An 18,165-nucleotide genomic window follows, 5' to 3' on the forward strand; every position below is an offset into this window, starting at 1 on the left:
TAAACAAGAAGACAAGTTCACAACTTATAGATTCAGTGTTTTATTCAAAGGTCATTTTAATGTTAACTTTTAGGAGGATTAACCCAGTAGGATAGGTTAATCATTCGAATAATTTAGGATCCAATATTATGAACCAATTCTCTTTCAAACCAAATGAGGAGAGTTCACAAACTGCCTTTTCACAGGGCTATAGCTACAGATACATCTCTCATAAGACCATCATCAATAACGTCACACTACCAATTCAAATTCAAGCTAAAAAAAAATCCAGTGAACATCTGTTTTGGCAGGAAAAAAAATGAGTAAAACTGTAATGCAGGATGGTGACAGACCAGCGAAAAGTGTGCTGAATGTGCTTATCAAAAACCAAAAAAAGTATGAAGATAACATTGAAAACACTGACAAAATGTGAGCATTGTTGTGTTTCTAGTTCTCTGCCTGACACCACTGATAATAAAATTACTTTTACAATAACAGTAATCAAACAACAAAACAGTATAAAATGAAAATATCTTCATCAAGGTCCACCTAGTCGAATTTTACTTTAAGACTTGAAAGACTGGGAGCAGCAAACTGCACAGTGGGCTGAGTCTTTTAATGTTTATACAGGAGGAAATAGAAAATTCAGTGTGAAGGTCCATTCATCCATCCATCCATCCATCCATCAACACATGCAAACAAACTCTCACTCACTTCCTCTTCGCATCTTTCTCGTGCTTCTTTCTGTAATGCTCCGAGTTGATCCAACATTTTCCATGCCGTTGCAGCTATGTTGCAAGACCTTTCCTCCACAGCGCCACAGGATCCTTTCCGTACTTTCCCCAAGAGCCTCCTGGTGGTGTTATCATGCTTCAAATCACTATGTAGCACCCATCCTAGTGAGTTCTCTTCTAATGGCTAAAAACCAAAAAGGACATATACACTCTATGAAATATGCACAAATGCCACAGCACGTATGTTGAATTAGAAAACATGTGAATTCTCACCATCTATTATCTCATCTTTGACTTTATGCAGTTCACGTACAACTTCCTCCAAGATCTCCTTTTTGGGTGAAAAGTCTCATGTTAGTAAATGTACTCAGCTGATGAACAACCCTTGTGACAAGTTGTGTAATATGGTCATGTCTATCTGCTGTAGAGTTATAAAACGTACCTGTTTCATTCGGTCAAAGTCTCCTGATTCTCCATCAGCGGTGCTGCCGACAGTTCTCAACCTGTGCAATTAAGGGCGTGGTTAATTAATAATAAACAGAACATTTTATAAAAAGAGCTTGTAAAGTATGTTTAGTTTACAATGAAACTACTGTAGTTTGGGTTGAATTCAACACATCCGAAGTATAATTAATCGTTTATGTTCCCTACAGACCTTGGTAGTTTTCATCAGGTTGTCAATAGTACAGAGTTTACACAAACTCTCAGCTTTATTTTTTTTTTATCATTACCAGAGAGACAGAGATAAGGTTTCGCTTCTCTTTACACAACGCCGCTCCAGGATCCTGTTAAATGTTTTACTGTTGTAAACTTGTGTGTTGATAAGAGCCACAATAGTTACCAAGGCATTTAGCTCTGCCATTATTTGGTTTGCCATGCCATGTGCCCACTGACCCATATAAACCTAAGGCCAATGCACTAGGCAGACATTCAAATAGATGTGTGCTTGTCTTTGGATGTGGGAATAGTGGTATGTGATTGTGATATGTGGTATATAACTGAGGGAAGAGAACAAATCAAATTAATGTGAAACTGACCTTGATCCAGCAGAGGATTTGTCTGAAGAATTAGCTCGCTCCCATGGCTTCTTCAGAGCGTCTGGAAATTTAAACTTAAGTCAATTGTGACAATTTCCTTCACTTCTTTTTATTTTCTTCACTTCATTTCCTTTACTTTCTTTCCTTCATTTCTTCTATCTCTTTACTTCCTTCACTTGCTTTACTCACTTGAAATAAACACTGGACTAAATGACTCGGAGACCCTAACAAGGTTTTCGGTTTGGTGACTGGTCCAAACCAGGTCGTTTATGCCCCTAGTCATGCACCTAAAATAAAGATATAAATGTATATATTTTCTTGGTTTATTTCAAAAGATTTAAAAGACACTTTACATAATGATTAAAATTAGATGTTGGTGGTTCTGATTGATATATAAATGTCTTGAGACCACTAAAATGTAATTCTCAGTATAGCTTACAATACTTAATCATATAATCCTTCACTTGTGATACAGAAGCTACTTTATCTGTATCTGATCTGTCAAGATATCTGTCGTGTCCTGAACTGGCATCTCTAAGATAAGGCCAGATGCTGATGGGGGATTAAAGTAATTTTGTAAGAGACCAGAGGAGAATAAGCAGACTAGTATGAGCTGGAAGTTAGCCTATAGTAACTCAAATAATCACTCTTTACAACAGTGGTGAGCAGAAAATGGCCTAATGGTTAGAGAGTCTGACTCCTAAGGTTGTGGGTTCGAGTCTCGGGCCGGCCACGACTGAGGTGCCCTTGAGCAGGGCACCGAACCCCCCAACTGCTCCCCGGGCGCCGCGGCATAAATGGGTGTTCACTGTGTGTGTGTTCACTGCTGTGTGTGTGCACTTTGGATGGGTTAAACGCAGAGAACAAATTCTGAGTATGGGTCACCTTACTTAGCCGTATGTCACGTCACTATAAAAGCATCTCAGCACAAAGAGTGATTATTTGAGTTTCTATATCCTTCCTGGCAGCCCAAACCAATCTGTATATTTTCCTCTGATCAATGTTTGTTTTTGTTTTTTTTTGCACTATTCTGTGTAAACTCTAGAGACTATTGTATGTAAAAATCCTAGGAGATCGACAGCTTATGAAATACTCAAACATCGCCTTCAGAGACACAGAGGTGAGACTTTTTCTTTATTTTGATGTTTGAACTAAACATTAACTGAGGCTATCGATCAGTATCAGCATGATTTTATGCATTGCACTACTGCCAGACGATTGGCTGATTAAATAACAGCACAAATGCACAGAATTCTGCTAACCTGAGCCACGTGAGGCTGGAGATCCGTTGGATTCTTCCTGCAAGAAACATACATACAGTAACATTTCATACAAAATTAATGGAGTTCATACAAAGTGTAAAATGAAAGATAAAGATAAAACATAAATAGTTCTTCTGAGAAATGCACAAACATTTTGACTGTCTTCAGGTTTTTCAGAAGCTTTCCTCCTACAGGGAAGACAGGACAATTCATCCACGTGATTAATATACAGTTTTGTACGTTAACTGCTTTAAAATAAATGAAGATGACTCAGACTGACCTTCGTGCTAGAAGGGCATTCATTTCTTGCATGAGGCCCTCTCCTCCTCCTCCACTGCCCCCACTGGAGCGGCTGGCATCATTCTTGGCACTGCCCAGCCCTGCAGAGCTCTCCTCAGGCTGCCAGGTTCAAACAAAGGGCATCAGCAATGGCCATAACAGATAAATATTACATTGCTCAACAGGTTATTCTGTCACCAATTTATTAGGCAACAACTGGGCATGTCATATATAATTAAATATTTCTGCTCAGCAAAAGGAGGATGTTTGTGTTCATTAGAATCAGTCTCAAAAAATATTTTTTAAATAATTCTATTTTGTCTCATAAATATATACTTACGTCAAGCATTTTATATGTACACTGTACTAATACTGGGTAGGGGTTCTAAAACAGCCTTTATGCCACTGATTCCACAAGATGTGGTAAATTTTGGCTATGAAGGGATCCACATGATCAGCAACGATGCTCAAATAGGCTGTGGCATTCAAACGATGACTGATTAGTAGAAACAACCCAAAGTTTGCCAAAAAACATTTCTCACACCATTACGTCACCTACTGTACACCATCCTGGACTGTTGACACAAAGCAGGTTTAGTTCATGGATTCATGCGGGTGGCACCAAAGTTTGACCATACAATCTGTGAGCCTCAGGAAGAATCAAGATTCACCAGACCAGGCTAGATTTTGCCAGTCTCCAGCTCTCCAGTTTTGCTGAGTCTATGCCCACTACAGCCTCAGCTTTCTGTTATAGCCTGACTAAAGTGGAACCTGACATAGTCTTCTACTGTTGTGGCCCATCCACCTCAAATTCTGACATATTATGATTTCTGAGATGCTTTTTTGCTCAGCACAACTGTAGTAGAATTCTCCATTCTCTGTTGACCTCTCAAATGAACAAGGTGTTCCTCTCCTGCCTTTAATGCACCGTTCTGAGTAAACTCTTGAGGCTGTTGCATGAAAATCCATGAAGATCAAGAATACAAGATCAAGAAATACTTAAACAAGCCTGTATGGCACTAACAATCATGTAATGTTGAAAATTACTGAGATCACACTTTTTTCCATTATGATGGTTGATGTCAACGAAGCTGCTTTCCTACATCTGCATGATTTTACATACGGCACTGTTGCCACATGATTAGCTGATTAGATATTTGCATGAATGTGTAGGTGTACATGTGTTCCTAATAAAGTGTGCAGCAAGTGTACATGTCAACATTATTAACACAATAATTCTTATTAAAAAAGAATTAAATGCATAAGCTGTTAAAAGGGTCATTGAGGAACATGCAAAATGTGGGACGTACATAAAATAGGTGGATATATTGGAAGCATGGCTGTTTCCATTCCAGATTTAATCACATCTTTGCTGTTGTAATAATGCCCACTCTTCTAGATTTTGAAGGGTGATTTGGGAATTTGTATTCATTTAGCCACAAACTCATTGAAATCTGACGTTCTTGTTGTGTGAGGAGGCTCAGGGTGCAGGGCTCTGTACAAGCCACTCAAGTTCTTCCAGTCCAACCTCGGCAAACCATGACTTCAAGGAGCTCATTGCAACATGTCTGGGCTTGGCCAGTCCCAGTGAATGGAAAGCGTACAAACAAATACAGCATACAAACACATTCTAGAAAATTGTGTGCTTTCTCCTTTCGGAAAACAGTTTGGGGAAGACTTACATATGGTTGTGATAGTCAAGTATCTAAAAAAGTGAAGATTTAATTAGATTTGGTATATTTACAAAGTTCTGACCATGTGTACAAAAAAGCATCCATTGGTGGAAAAAAAAAATCACAATGTTATGTGATCACACAGGAGCACTACTTTTCCATTACTTGTCTGACAGGAAAGGGAAAAAGTTGGTTATTAAAAAAGTTATGCATTCTGAGCAACATTTCTCCTGCTTCTGTCAGATTAAATATTCTGTCTGGCTATTCCCCTTGTACTTCTCCCATCAACGATACTATTCTAGTAGAAGTGTTGTCCCTTTCTGTCTGGTACCAACAACCTTGCCACAGTCAAAGTCCCACGAGATCACATTTTCCCCATTGTGTTGATTGATGTGTAAACTAACCGAAGCTGTTGACCTGTTCAGTATCTTCATGATTTTATACACTGCAATGCTGCCACATGGTTGGATGACTGGATAACTGCATGAAAGTTCTCATTAAATAGGCTGGTGAGCATTTGATTAATATGGTAAACAACACCTATACATTCACTCCAGTGTAGCTGTGCTCAGTTAGCACTGACCACTTACCCGCTGTACCTTGCGCAGTTTGGCTCCAGCCAGAGCAGCAGCCAAGCCTGATGGAGCTGGGAGAGGAGGCGGGTGAGGAGGAGGTACAGCAGCTGGGGGAGGAGGTCCAGGCGGAGGTGGAGGAGCTGGAGGACCTGCCATGGGAACAGGAGCAGGTGGATGGAGTGGGGGAGTGGAGGAGAGCATGGAGGGATGTCCAGGAGGGATGGGAGGACCTGCTGGAAGAAAAGAGAAATGAATGTACAGGAATTGTTCATGATTCAATTAAGCAGTTTTGGTAATAGGGATATTGCTTGACTATTTTCAAGTGAATTAATGCTAAAACTTAACCAACTGAATCATTTGTTAAGTAGATTGTATTGACCCGAGAGTAACAAGCTAAAATAAAGTGTTCACACATCAAATAAAACAAAAACAGAAATGAAACACAATCCTATTGTTTTTTCTTCAAATAATGATAAAAATGCTATTAACAGTTGAACTGGTGCAGTTTTCGGTTTCGTTACATTTTTAACTGACTATATACTTAATCCATTATTTCAAATAAATATAATAGTACTGATAGTAGTGATAGTTCTAATTCAGTGATAGTTCTAATTCAGAGACCCATTACCTCATTCCTGCTCATCTATTTCTTCCAGTTGTTTATATCCCCCTATAGTATTTCTCTTTGTTTTTAACTAGTAGTCAATATTGCTAATTCTTACTACTACCAAAATCACATAATTTCATAAGAATGTAGTTTTGATTAAGATTTTTGATACGGATTAGATATTTGGAAAGGTCTCTTACTCTCAACAGGCCTCATTTATCAATCTTATACCAATCTTCTTCTGTGAATGTTTTCAGAAGTCAAACCCTTACTAAAGAATTACTCCAGATTTACAAAGATTTGTTTTTATTTATACTCACCAATCCTACATAAATTCCAAAGCACATTTGTGGGACAAGTGTGGGACAAGTGATTTACATTTGCTACAAGACCACATGAATGGCAAACAACAAAATGCTGATTTGGCAGTGAAAGAGTGCATTCTAAGCAATGCACGTAAAATCTTCCATTAATGCAGCTCGGCCATTGAAACGAACTCTGGCCCTGTTTACAGAGTGACATATCTCTGGTTCTACTTCAATGGCTAGCCTTACTTGTCTTCATTTATGGATTTATTTTTTGTATTGCTTCCTTTGAAGGATGTAAGGGCCTAAAGGAGAAAGTTTTATATTACCACCACTGAAATAAATAAGCTGCTTAAACTTTCATTCATTCATTCATTCAATTTTCTACCGCTTTATCCGGACTTCTCGGGTCACAGGGAGCCTGTGCCTATCTCAGGCGTCTTTGGGCATCAAGGCAGGATACACCCTGGACGGAGTGCCAACCCATCGCAGGGCACACACACACGCTGCTTAAACTTGTCTTCATAAATTTGCAGTAATGTAAGCTAATTTTAGGACGCACACGAAGCATATTGTTCAAGGTTCACATTAGTTACTCATGGATTTTCATGAATAACACGATTCTTGTCAAATACTCATTTGAACAATTTATCAATACATTTGTTCATATCCAGTTTGATAAATAAGGCCCATTGTAAATATTATACAATTTCATAAGCTTAAACAGAATGTCATCAATTGTCTTTTAAAATGATCTGAGTAGCGTGACTGTGTCTGTGAGAACATTTGGTTGAAGAGCCAACAGCCTGATAAATAGTGTGTAATGCAAATGTGACCAATATTTTTCAACCAGGCATCATTACAGCAACTGTACTCTTCCGTCAAGCAGTACATAACATATCATCAGTCCTGCTTTGTGCAACAGCTGTGTGCAGTGTGTATGAGAACTGTGCTGAAATCCCCAAACACCTTCCACAGCCAGCTGGATGGTGATCTGAGTACTTACTGCTGGGTGCTGTGGCAGCCTGAGAAACAGCAGGGGGTGTGGTCTCGAGTGACACTGAGCTACAAGAGAAAGGCATGTTTTCACTGGGAGGATGAGGGCAAAAAGGGGAGGCAAACTGTGGCTGGTGGGCATGACCTTGAACACATGGACCACTGTGAGCAGAAAGGGGGGTGTCTTTACTGTGGGAAAGGTACGAGAGATCAGGACTACAGTATTGTGGGAGAGGAGAAGGCCCAGTGGCAGATGTGGAGAAAGGGGCTTGGAAGGGGTAGTACTGCTCTAACTGGCTGTTAGCATCAAACTGATTGGAGTTTGCATGATGTATGAGCTGGTTAAGAGGTATGACTGGCTGGGGGGAAGCGCTATTTGGGCAATAGATGTAAGCAGAAGTCCAGATGGTGTCTTTGGAGTCAGACTGGCGGCTTGTGGGGGGAGAGAGAGGGATCTGACGCACATTTCGAGATGGCAGAGTGCCCCCTGGCTGCACAGGAGAGAAGGCAGAAGCCAGGGAGGTGGAGAGCTGTGAAAACTGCTGAGCCTTTTTCTGAGATGAGTCCTTTGTGTGAGAGATGTTCTCTCGCTCCTGTGAGGAAGAGGAGGAGCAGGTGGAGGAAGGCGGGGAGGGGGCGAGGCGGGTGTGGGAGGGGAGCGTGTGGGCACGAAATTGCCTGTATTCTGTTGGAGAGGTGTTGGACTGAGAGGCAGACACTTTAAACTGCAGGGTGGAAACTGAGACAGGAATGGAAAAAAGTGACAAACAGAAGAAGAGAAAAGTGACAGTGATGAAAATCAAAAAAGACAAACTGAAACCCCTTAAAAAGAAATAACATGCAAGCCAAGCGTATGCAAAATTATAACAAAGCTGTGGCCCATACTGGGTATAAATAAACATGTATTAAGTCTCAGCTGCCAAAAACCTGATGAGTATGTGTATGGAATATGTTGGTCTGAGCTGGACTGATACATGAGCAAACATGTAGAAATTAAAAGAGTAACAGAGAATACATCGTCTGAATAAGTCATTTAGGGATAAATGATCTGCAAACTGTCAGGTCACTGAGCTAAATGTTGTCCACAGGAGTTTGCAGTGTTGAGTGTGAAGAATCGTCCAAAAGCCTTGGCAGAATCTGTGCATACATTATATACATACACAGTGGTGTGAAAAAGTGTTTGCCCCTTTCCTTTTTTTTTTTTTTTGCATGTTTGTCACACTTTAATGTTTCAGATCATCAAACAAATTTGAATATTAGTCAAAGATAACAAGTAAACACAACATGCAATTGCTTGCCCCCTAAACCTAATAAATGGTTGGGCCACCCTTAGCAGCAAGAACTGCAATCTAGTCTTTGCAATGAGCCTGTTACAGCGCTGTGGAGGATTTTTGGTCCAATCCTCTTTGCAGAATTGTTGTAATTCAGCCACATTGGAGGTTATGAACTGCCTTTTTAAGGTTATGCCACATCATCTCAATAGGATTCAGGCCACTCCAAAGTCATCATTTTGTTTTTCTTCAGCCATTTAGAGGTGGACTTGCTGGTGCATTTTGGATCATTGTCCTGCTGCAGAACCCAAGTTCACTTCAGCTTGAGGTCACAAACAGATGTCTGAACCTTGTCCTTCAGGACTCTTTGGTAGACAGCAGAATTCATGGTTCCATTTATCACAGCAAGTCTTCAGGTCCTGAAGCAGCAAAACAGCCCAAGACCATCACATTATCACTACCATATTTTATTGTTGGTATGATGTTCTTTTTCTAAAATGCAGTGTAACTTTTACGCCACATGTAATGAGACACACATCTTCCAAAAAGTTCAACTTTTGTCTCGTTAGTCCACAGAGTATTTTCCCAAAAGTCTTGGGACTCATCAAGATGTTTTCTGGCAAATCTGAGAAGCGGTTTTCGTCTTGGAACTCTGCCATGCAGGCCAGTTTTGCCCAGTCTCTTTTTTATGGTGAACTCATGAACACTGACCTTAACTGAGGCAAGTGGGGCCTGTAGTTCTTTGGATGTTGCTGTGGGGTCGTTTGTGACATCTTGGATGAGTCGTCGCTGCGCTCTTGAGGTAACTTTGGTCGGCCGTCCACTTCTGGGAAGGTTCACCACGTTCCATGTTTTCACCATTTGTGGATAATGGCACTCACTGTGTTTCACTGGAGTCCCAAAACCTCTGAAAATTCTTTATAACCTTTTCCAGAGTGATATATCTCAATTACTTTCTTTCTCATTTTTTTCTGAATTTCTTTAGATCTCAGCATGATGTGTAGCTTTTGAGGATCTTTTGGTCTAATTCACTTTGTCAGTCAGGTCTTATTTAAGTGATTTCTTGATTGTGAACTGGTGTAGCATTCATCAGGCCTGGGTGTGGCCAGAGAAATTGAACTCAGGTTTGATAAACCACAGTTATATGTTCTATTTTAACAGGGGGGCAAACACTTTTTCACACAGGGCCATGTGGGTTTGGATTTTGTTTTCCCTTAATAATAAAAAGCTTCATTTAAAAACTGCATGTTGTGTTTACTTGTGTTATCTTTGACTAATATTTAAATTTGTTTGATGATCTGAAACATTAAAGTGTAACAAACATGCAAAAAAAATTAAAAAGGGCAAACACTTTTTCACACCACTATACTGTATATATACTGTAATAGAGGCCAGATGTCTTGTGTAGTCTCTACCTGCAGAGCCAGATGTCCGTCGCTCCCTTTCAATCTGCATCTGATGTTGCTCCATCATCTGCCTACAGACAAATAAGTTAAGGATGAAGCAACATTCTATCTCTTCAGAACAGGAATATATATATAACATAAAAACATGCAAGATTTGCACTTCTAGACTATTCTGACCACTGCGGAGCAGCAATAGATCTCACAGAATTGTGTGTGTGTGTGTATGTGCGTGTGTGTGTGCGTGTGTGTTGTTTTACACGCACTATTTTCAGTCATGCTCAGATGTCACCAGCTTCAGTAGTCTGTAGCTGCAATACATTCTTTTAACCACAAGAGGGCAAAAAAAGAGATTTGTAAATATTTGTGAAAAAAAAAATTATATGTACAGCATCAGTGATGAAGAAACATTCTGCTCTAAAGAATTTGCTGCCATTACAATAAAAACTTTACAGCACTAGTCTCAAACTCATTTTAGGTAACGTAGCACGTTACACTTAGATCAATATTAAGTGTCCTGAACCAAAACACCAAAGTTTTGGAGACTAATAACATGTAAATAACTCTTCTTAAGTGTGTTATGTGTTTCCCAGAAAGGGAAACATTCAAATAGACTAAAGAATGTATATAACCTACAAGCCAGTAAATCAGACTACAATTCATTAAGAAATTTTATTTATTATATTTAATCTGTAGTCTTATACATGGACCTGCTTGTATCATCTTGGATAAATTTGTATCTTCTTAATGTGGTTACAGTATGAGTATATTGTGATATTGAGTTTATTTGCCCTCTAGTGGAATACTTCAGACTAGCACCTTTTTTAAATCTCTCAACTCAATTGTGTGGTCCAGCAGACAATTTTAATATACGACATGGATTTCTAAATTCGTATGATGTTTGACTTGTTCATTTTAAAACATATTTTTTTTTATAAATCCAGCTAATAATCTTTGACCTCACATATAGTTTATAGTTTGAATCACAAGATATTATGTTTACTGTAAATAGTAGAAGGTGAGACGTGAACTAAGCCTCACCAGGCTCAAGATAAACCAGACTTAACACATTGTACTAGAATCTCTGTTTCACACTGGTGATGATTTCATGTTTGCCTCTCAGCTGCTTCTGTGTTTAAAAAGGTGATGATGATTACTAAGTGGTAACAAAATCTCTAGTCACCTCCTCTGTGCTTCTGTGTCATCCGTCGCTGGTCCATTCTGCCGCTGACCAGCTGGACCTGCTGGAGCAGACAAGGGAATGTTCTAGACATTAACTTGCTTAGATAATGCAGATAAAAATATATAGAGTGCTGTAATAGTATTTCCATCCTTTAACATAATTGATGTTTAAATACATAACTGACAAAATGGACAGCAAGGAAAGAGACAAAAGCATAAAACCATTATGCAGTGCTGTATGTATGCCTATTAGGCTCTTCTTGGAACTGTATCCCTATTACTTCCCATCTTATCTTCAACTTTACTCTGCTGTCTGATGGATGGACTGAGACAGGGAGCTGCTTAGAACTAAAAACCTGGCTATCATGTTTCTCAGACGATGCCCCGGGTGCCTGGAGTGTAGAGTAATGTTGCTGATATCTGTCTGCTTATCTTTGTGATACAGAGTAATAAAGTTATATTATTATTTACCGTTAGTGAGAGATACATGGCACTTAGGTCAAAGTTAATTGAAAAGTTTAGAAGTAAGAGAAGTGCATTGTAAATGTTGAAGAATATTTGAAAATGCTACCGTGAAGGTGAGTAATTGTAAAAAAGGTGTTTTTTGCAAGAACTGGACTTCCTCAAGTGTTAGAGGAATGGTGCAATTTTAGTTATGTATATAACTATTAAAATATTTATGCCCTATAGTTTGAAATTAGCACAATATGCTCAAACCACAGGCATCATAGAAGTTATAGCACAACAGTTTTATTCTGAATGCTGGATTAACAGCATTATTACCACACTGCAACATTTTTCTTCAGAAACAAATCCACGGTGGACTGTAAATCAAGAATCATCAACCATGGTCCAAGCAAGACAAGGCAAAGTATTTCAGCAGTCTAAACCAAACACTGGAAAAATACTCAATAAATAATACATCTACTTTAGTTTTCAAACAAAAACCACCTCTGCTTATGTGGCAGATAATTTTGGTATGGCTTCATGCAGCTATTCACATAGATTTACATAACTATGCACCCAGATAACCTCTGTGGTCTGATTAGTAAAATGACAGCATGCCATTTATCAGCCCGATGAACTTTAACCAGTAACACCACTACAAGCACAACCAACTGTATGTACAATGCACTGCACATTATTTAGCATTAAACTGTATCATGATCACATATCATATACTGTACTGTTATCAGACTCTCTCTCTGATTATGTATGTAAATTACCTTCCATATTGTGTTAATAATTTATAGTTCTGTATATGTGCAATATCTCCCACTATGCAGTTTATGACTGAAAACACTCTTTACTTTTTATTTTTTAACTATATCTGGGTAGGAGTGTATTAATACAGCATAAGAATTTCATTGTATATACAGTGGTTGAACAATGAACCTGAAACACCTTGGTTTATACCATAATCATTTATTAGTATGATGTATGACCTCATATTGTGTCCATTTCAGCATCTATTCTTCTAGGGAATAACAGATACAAGTCTTCAACAGTAAGGATTCTGAGCTATTCCTCTTGCAGAACCACTACATGATACAGGTGGAGGAAAATGTTTCCATAACTCGCTCCTTCTGTGTGTTTTGGTGCATTAACTTCCTGATTCATGACATCTTCGGTTTACAATGTTTAACCATTGGGTGCACATTTAATTCAGTAGTGAGTTTGGCATCTGTGGTTTTATTATTTTTGGACACAATCTGGATTTGTACCCAGACATCACTTTCAGACAGCTTCCTCTTGCTTTGACGGTTACTCCGGTTGGATGTGGTTTGTCCATTGTGGTAATATGCTGACATTACCCTGGATACTGTGGGTCTTGATACACCACAAAGACTTTCTGTCCTGGTCTCAGATGCCCCAATGAGACCTGCACCAATATCTGTCTTCTTTTAAACTCCCATAATGTTGTGTGTATTTTATGTACAGCTGTTTTATTATTCTGCTAATTCAACCTTCACACTTTGCTATTACTTATGGAATGTGAAATCAGTGGAGGCCGCACATATATAGCATATAAGCATATAGAATATTTATCTATATAGTATACTGTTTATACTGAAAATACTGTACATCTTGCACTTGCTGCTTATTGCACATATGGTTAGATGCCAAACTGCATTTTGCTGCCTTGTACTTGTACATGTGTAATGACAATAAAGTTGAATCTAATCTAATCTAATATATAAGTGTGAAACTACCAACACAATACTGATCTATTTATACACATGACAATAAACTGAAAACTTGAAACATGGCTTGTTAAAAATGTCACTGAATAAAACAGAATGCTTAAAGCCATAAACTACACATTATTGGTTAAGCATTAAACATTTACTGTAATGGTAATTTTGTCATGGAAATTTTCCCCCTGCTCTACACTGATAAAGGTGTATGTATCTGTATTTAGCAAAATGTCAATATTCAGGAGGATGCTGTCTTTGCTATATCAAATCATTGCAAAGCTTCCAGATCAATAGCTGAGAAACCCCAGAAAAAGAATAACTCATTATTCAGCAAGTCAGGAAGGTGACCACAGCTGTGTTGAATTTGTCTGCCCCGATATCAGAAAGATTGTGTAAGCACTTTCAGTGTTCTCTTAATAAGTTTGAGCTTGCCATTTGACTGATCTAAAGCTTGTCATGACTGATCTCTGAAAGCCAGTACAGATCTGAAATGAGTTATGATTAAATTTAATATTTTTTATAAGCTCTGTTACTCCATGAGGATGTCAGTATCAGATCAGGATCACGTATTTACAGGACTCTCAAGTTTTGAAGACAGGCTAGCATGACATGTCCACCATGCCCCCCACACCACGCCCCCCACACCACGCCCCCCACGGCCAAAAAAAAAGTTGTTGTGTTTGGTAAGGATCACTGACCACAATTTAACCAAATACAGAGCATTCGTTTAATTTCCATTTATTAATTTGTGTGTGTGTGTGAGAAAGAGAGAGAGAGAGAGAGAGAGAGAGAGAGAGAGAGAGAGAGAGAGAGAGAGAGAGAGGTGTTATGGCTTGTGTTGTTTATTGGGTTTGTTTATTGGGTTTGTTTTTTCATGATTGAGGACAATGTCCCGTCCAGAGACAAGCTGTTTCGTGTTGAAGTTTTTTCAAACCGACCATCGAAAATATCCTCTCTAATGAATGTTGTTGTTTTTTCATTTGTTGTTATCTCACCCAGATAGTGCTATTTTCTGATTGGCTATTGTGTAGCCTCTTTTTTTGATTGGCTGATAAGTGTCAGGCTCGACTAAGAACTGAGACGCACTTGATTTCTGCCCGGTTCCATAGAGACAGCTGTGCGGACTGATACATTTTGGGTGCTGCGGCTTATTACATATATGATAAATAGTCAAAAAGTTTTTCTGTGTGAGAAATACAATGTGTGGCAGGAGAGCGTGAAAAAAGACTAAAATGCGTTACTGTCACTCTCAATGCGTGACACTTGACAGCCATGCATTTAACAATACTCAGAGTTCCGATATTATGTTGTAAATAAACAGACTGGTGCTTGAAACATATGTTGTGCTATATTCAAATGTGAAAAATGTATCTTTTGGACAGCTACAAATCCTAAATCTATGATGATCATGATGTAAAATATCTTAATATTAATTCCTAAATGTTACTCAGAGACTGTTCTCATTAGCACCACTAATAAAACAGATAATTAATGTTTTGGTTGCTCAGCTGAATATTGACATCAGAGCTCAAAATTCAGATAATATACTCATTACACAGTGACATGGGGGTTGTGTGTTTGGTTCGGGGGACGATGACTCATTTTCTACTCAGTGTGCGTGACATAGCAAGCAAATCCCACATTATCTGCGTGTACATTATCTGACTCATAGATTCATCAGTCTAAGAACTGAAAGTCTGATATGAACTTCATATAATGTCACAAATGAAAAATACCGGGTTTATATCAAATAAGCCAATCATTTCCAGATAATCATTGGCAAAGCTCATGTGTCTCAGCAAATAGCCAAGACTAACACCATGACCATTTGTATACAAACACAGCAAATAGCCAAGACTAACACCATGACCATTTGTATACAAACATTAAAAAGGTATGATTTTCCAAGCCTAAAAAGACAACACTAGTCTACATCCTGTTCAGGAGCTGCTAATACAAATGCTGAGTCATCATCAAATCACTAAGATTCCTTCCTTAGAAAAACTCTTCAGAACTGAGCTTGATTTCTGGAAGATAAGCATAATCATTCATTATTTTATTTCTATATTTATTATTAATTCTTAATGAATTAATAATGAATTAATGTGAAACACAGTGAAACCTGTTTTGTTGACATTTAACTTTTTTCCTATTAAACGTCACTGTAACTAAGCTAGCAATATGTAATTGTGAAGCGTGGCAGACAACTGCTAATGGTTCACTGGAGTAATGAATAAACAGCACCAATTGACAAAACAGCATCTGAACCTAAATATTTCAATATAATTATATTCAGTGTATTTCAGGGTGGAGTTTTCTGTTAAAACCCATCCATATGAATGTTTCATATTAAAAGCCACTGTCATCATTTGTGTTGACATCACATGGGTTTGAAATACTGAATGAGCCTTTCTATTCAGAAATAGTCAGAACAAACACGTCCGCGCTCATGACAGGCACCAAGCCAGACTCCTTTCAGAACCTCCTCTGAGGACTCCACAACAGCACTTCACAGCCATCGCATTATACTGGCAACATCCCACAGTACAGTAGATTGTCTTTACTCACATCAACTAAGCAACACTATCATCTAATACACTCTTCAGCCTTCAGTAATACTTACTGCTGAGCTTTATAACAGCAGAGCTCACCCGTCGCACTGGCTCAGGCGATAAATGCGGTCCTAGCATAGTGCCACGTCTAATACTTCTTCTGTTGGAAATCAATATGAACAATGTACCAAACCCTACCAAAAAGTTTCAAGAGGTTAGAACATTATACTATGGACCCATGTGATCTAACCTTCTCTGTACTTTGCACGTTAAGGTGCTTCTAGCAAACTCATCTCCAATTCCCCCCCAAAAAAAGCATGAGAACATGTAAGATTGGTTCTGGCGACAACTTGGCTCCAAGGATATTTTAGCCAAGCTAAGCACCAATGGGAAGACCATGTTACTTAACCCCCCACCACCACATATGCTTTAAGTAGCAGCAACCTGAAACCTAAGCAGCTCATGTGCTGTTCTTAAGTAAGTGACTACATGTAAAGGAAAAAATTAACATTCTAGACTTCTGCATCACAACAGCATCTAGAGTAAACAGCAGCTTTGAACTGAAACAGCCTGAGTGCAGATTTATTTTCTCATAATCAAACTATTCACAGATTTGAATTTGAGTGTGTGTGTGTGTGTGTGTAAAAACAATAATAACATATTATATTGTTATATTCCACTTTGATAAATTATTTTAATTCTCACATGCCACCTGGATTCACTGCATAAAAGCACTGTGTAACCTATAAACGATCAGATAAAGCAAGAAACAACCACAAGCTTCACAATAGTTACACATTTATATTATTTGTGAGAATATCTGGCATTAAAACCGAACCTACCTGCATCTTGTGAGCTAAGCACATTGAGGGCAAAAAGCATGGCAGTGGAGAAAGTGGTGGCCTCCTCCTTGCTGGCAAAGTTGAGTCCGTAAACTTGTCTGGCATCACGCCACTGATGGAACGTCGGAGTGGCCTGGTTATATTTCAACCCCTTCACTATAGAGTAGTTTATCACAACCTGTCAAAAACAGAGGTGGTGAGGTCAGGCTACAGGTACAGGTCCTTACTCTAGTAATAGTTTCCGTTTCAGATACAATACTTATACTATTCATGCAACTATAATGCAACTACATAAGATGTATGTACTTTTAGAAGAGTTTATTTTAGATGTACAATCATTTAATACAGTGTCTACATTCATACAGTAGTAACTAAACAGTACAATATTTGTTTCATCCCCATTATACAACAATTACCTCCAGTCCACTAATTGACTGGTACATAAAATTCCATCTGTAGCAATACTTTATTTTGCTGAAACCATTATTTACTACAATCAACTGAGTAAAATGCCACATATTTCCCCCTCATATATGCATCCCACAGCACTACTACACTCAATTAGTTGATGTTGTGTTTTGTTGTTAATATGTTTTGTTTTAATTGATGTCTTGTCTCCACTCATGTCCTGTCACTGGTTGCCATTGGGGTGTCCCCCTTTAGTCACGCCACTTGTTTTTAGTCTGCACTTTTAATAGTTTGTGTTTTTAAACCCTTGTGCAGTTCAGTGTGTTGAAGTGAAGTATTCAGCGGGCAGTTCCTTAATTTATTGCCTTTTTGTTGTAGTCTCTGTTTTTGGATTATGTTTGTATCACATTTTGTCTGCTTGCTCTTTGTACAGTATAACACACTTTGTTGAATTTGTCTCCACTCTCACTAACTCAAACTCACACATCCTGTGTTCATTTATAGCCTGAATTCAGATATCTATCACAGACAGGACAAAAATAGGTATACTTTATGTATTCAAATCGTCCACAAAAACCGCCCAGTCTACAGAATCAGAAGAACGATCCTATATTGCTTTGGTAATGATAAGAAAGAAGTCAGAAAATAAAATATATGTGATGCTATCTGCTGTTCTTCAACAATTCTGATTCAGATAGAGTATAAAAGTATTGAACTACTAAGCACACATAAATGCACATAAACACATACATTAAGGGTATGTGTTATAGTTAGAGATTTGCTAAAGCTTCTCCTGTGATTCCTGTGGTAATTTACTCTGTGCTGCCAAACCGAGTTTATTCAATTGTTTTGTTTTTTGAAT

The 18,165-nt window shown here is 38.4% G+C and overlaps 1 protein-coding gene across 11 annotated transcripts in view; it reads right to left on the reverse strand.

The window, feature by feature from the left end:
• Positions 1-21: 21 nt before the first annotated feature.
• The window catches only part of evla (Enah/Vasp-like a), a 35,680-nt gene continuing 17,536 nt past the window's right edge, over positions 22-18,165 (reverse strand). The window contains exons 3-14 of one of the 11 annotated variants that reach the window (XM_047821476.1): positions 16,896-17,073; positions 11,305-11,365; positions 10,134-10,195; positions 7,458-8,186; positions 5,564-5,772; positions 3,293-3,411; positions 3,164-3,200; positions 3,013-3,049; positions 1,751-1,811; positions 1,156-1,216; positions 987-1,044; positions 22-897 (exon numbers count right to left, since the gene is read on the reverse strand). In XM_047821476.1, coding sequence (XP_047677432.1) covers positions 860-897; positions 987-1,044; positions 1,156-1,216; positions 1,751-1,811; positions 3,013-3,049; positions 3,164-3,200; positions 3,293-3,411; positions 5,564-5,772; positions 7,458-8,186; positions 10,134-10,195; positions 11,305-11,365; positions 16,896-17,073 — 1,650 coding nt within the window. In that variant the 3' untranslated portion in view covers positions 22-859. Of the gene's footprint in view, positions 898-986; positions 1,045-1,155; positions 1,217-1,750; positions 1,812-1,939; positions 2,038-3,012; positions 3,050-3,163; positions 3,201-3,292; positions 3,412-5,368; positions 5,445-5,554; positions 5,773-7,457; positions 8,187-10,133; positions 10,196-11,304; positions 11,366-16,124; positions 16,349-16,895; positions 17,074-18,165 lie in introns of those variants that run through there. The other 10 variants (XM_047821474.1, XM_047821475.1, XM_047821473.1 and 7 more) reach the window with 10 other exon arrangements.

Source organism: Tachysurus fulvidraco, chromosome 12 (genome assembly GCF_022655615.1).
Source record: "Tachysurus fulvidraco isolate hzauxx_2018 chromosome 12, HZAU_PFXX_2.0, whole genome shotgun sequence".
NCBI classification, from domain to species: Eukaryota; Metazoa; Chordata; class Actinopteri; order Siluriformes; family Bagridae; genus Tachysurus; species Tachysurus fulvidraco.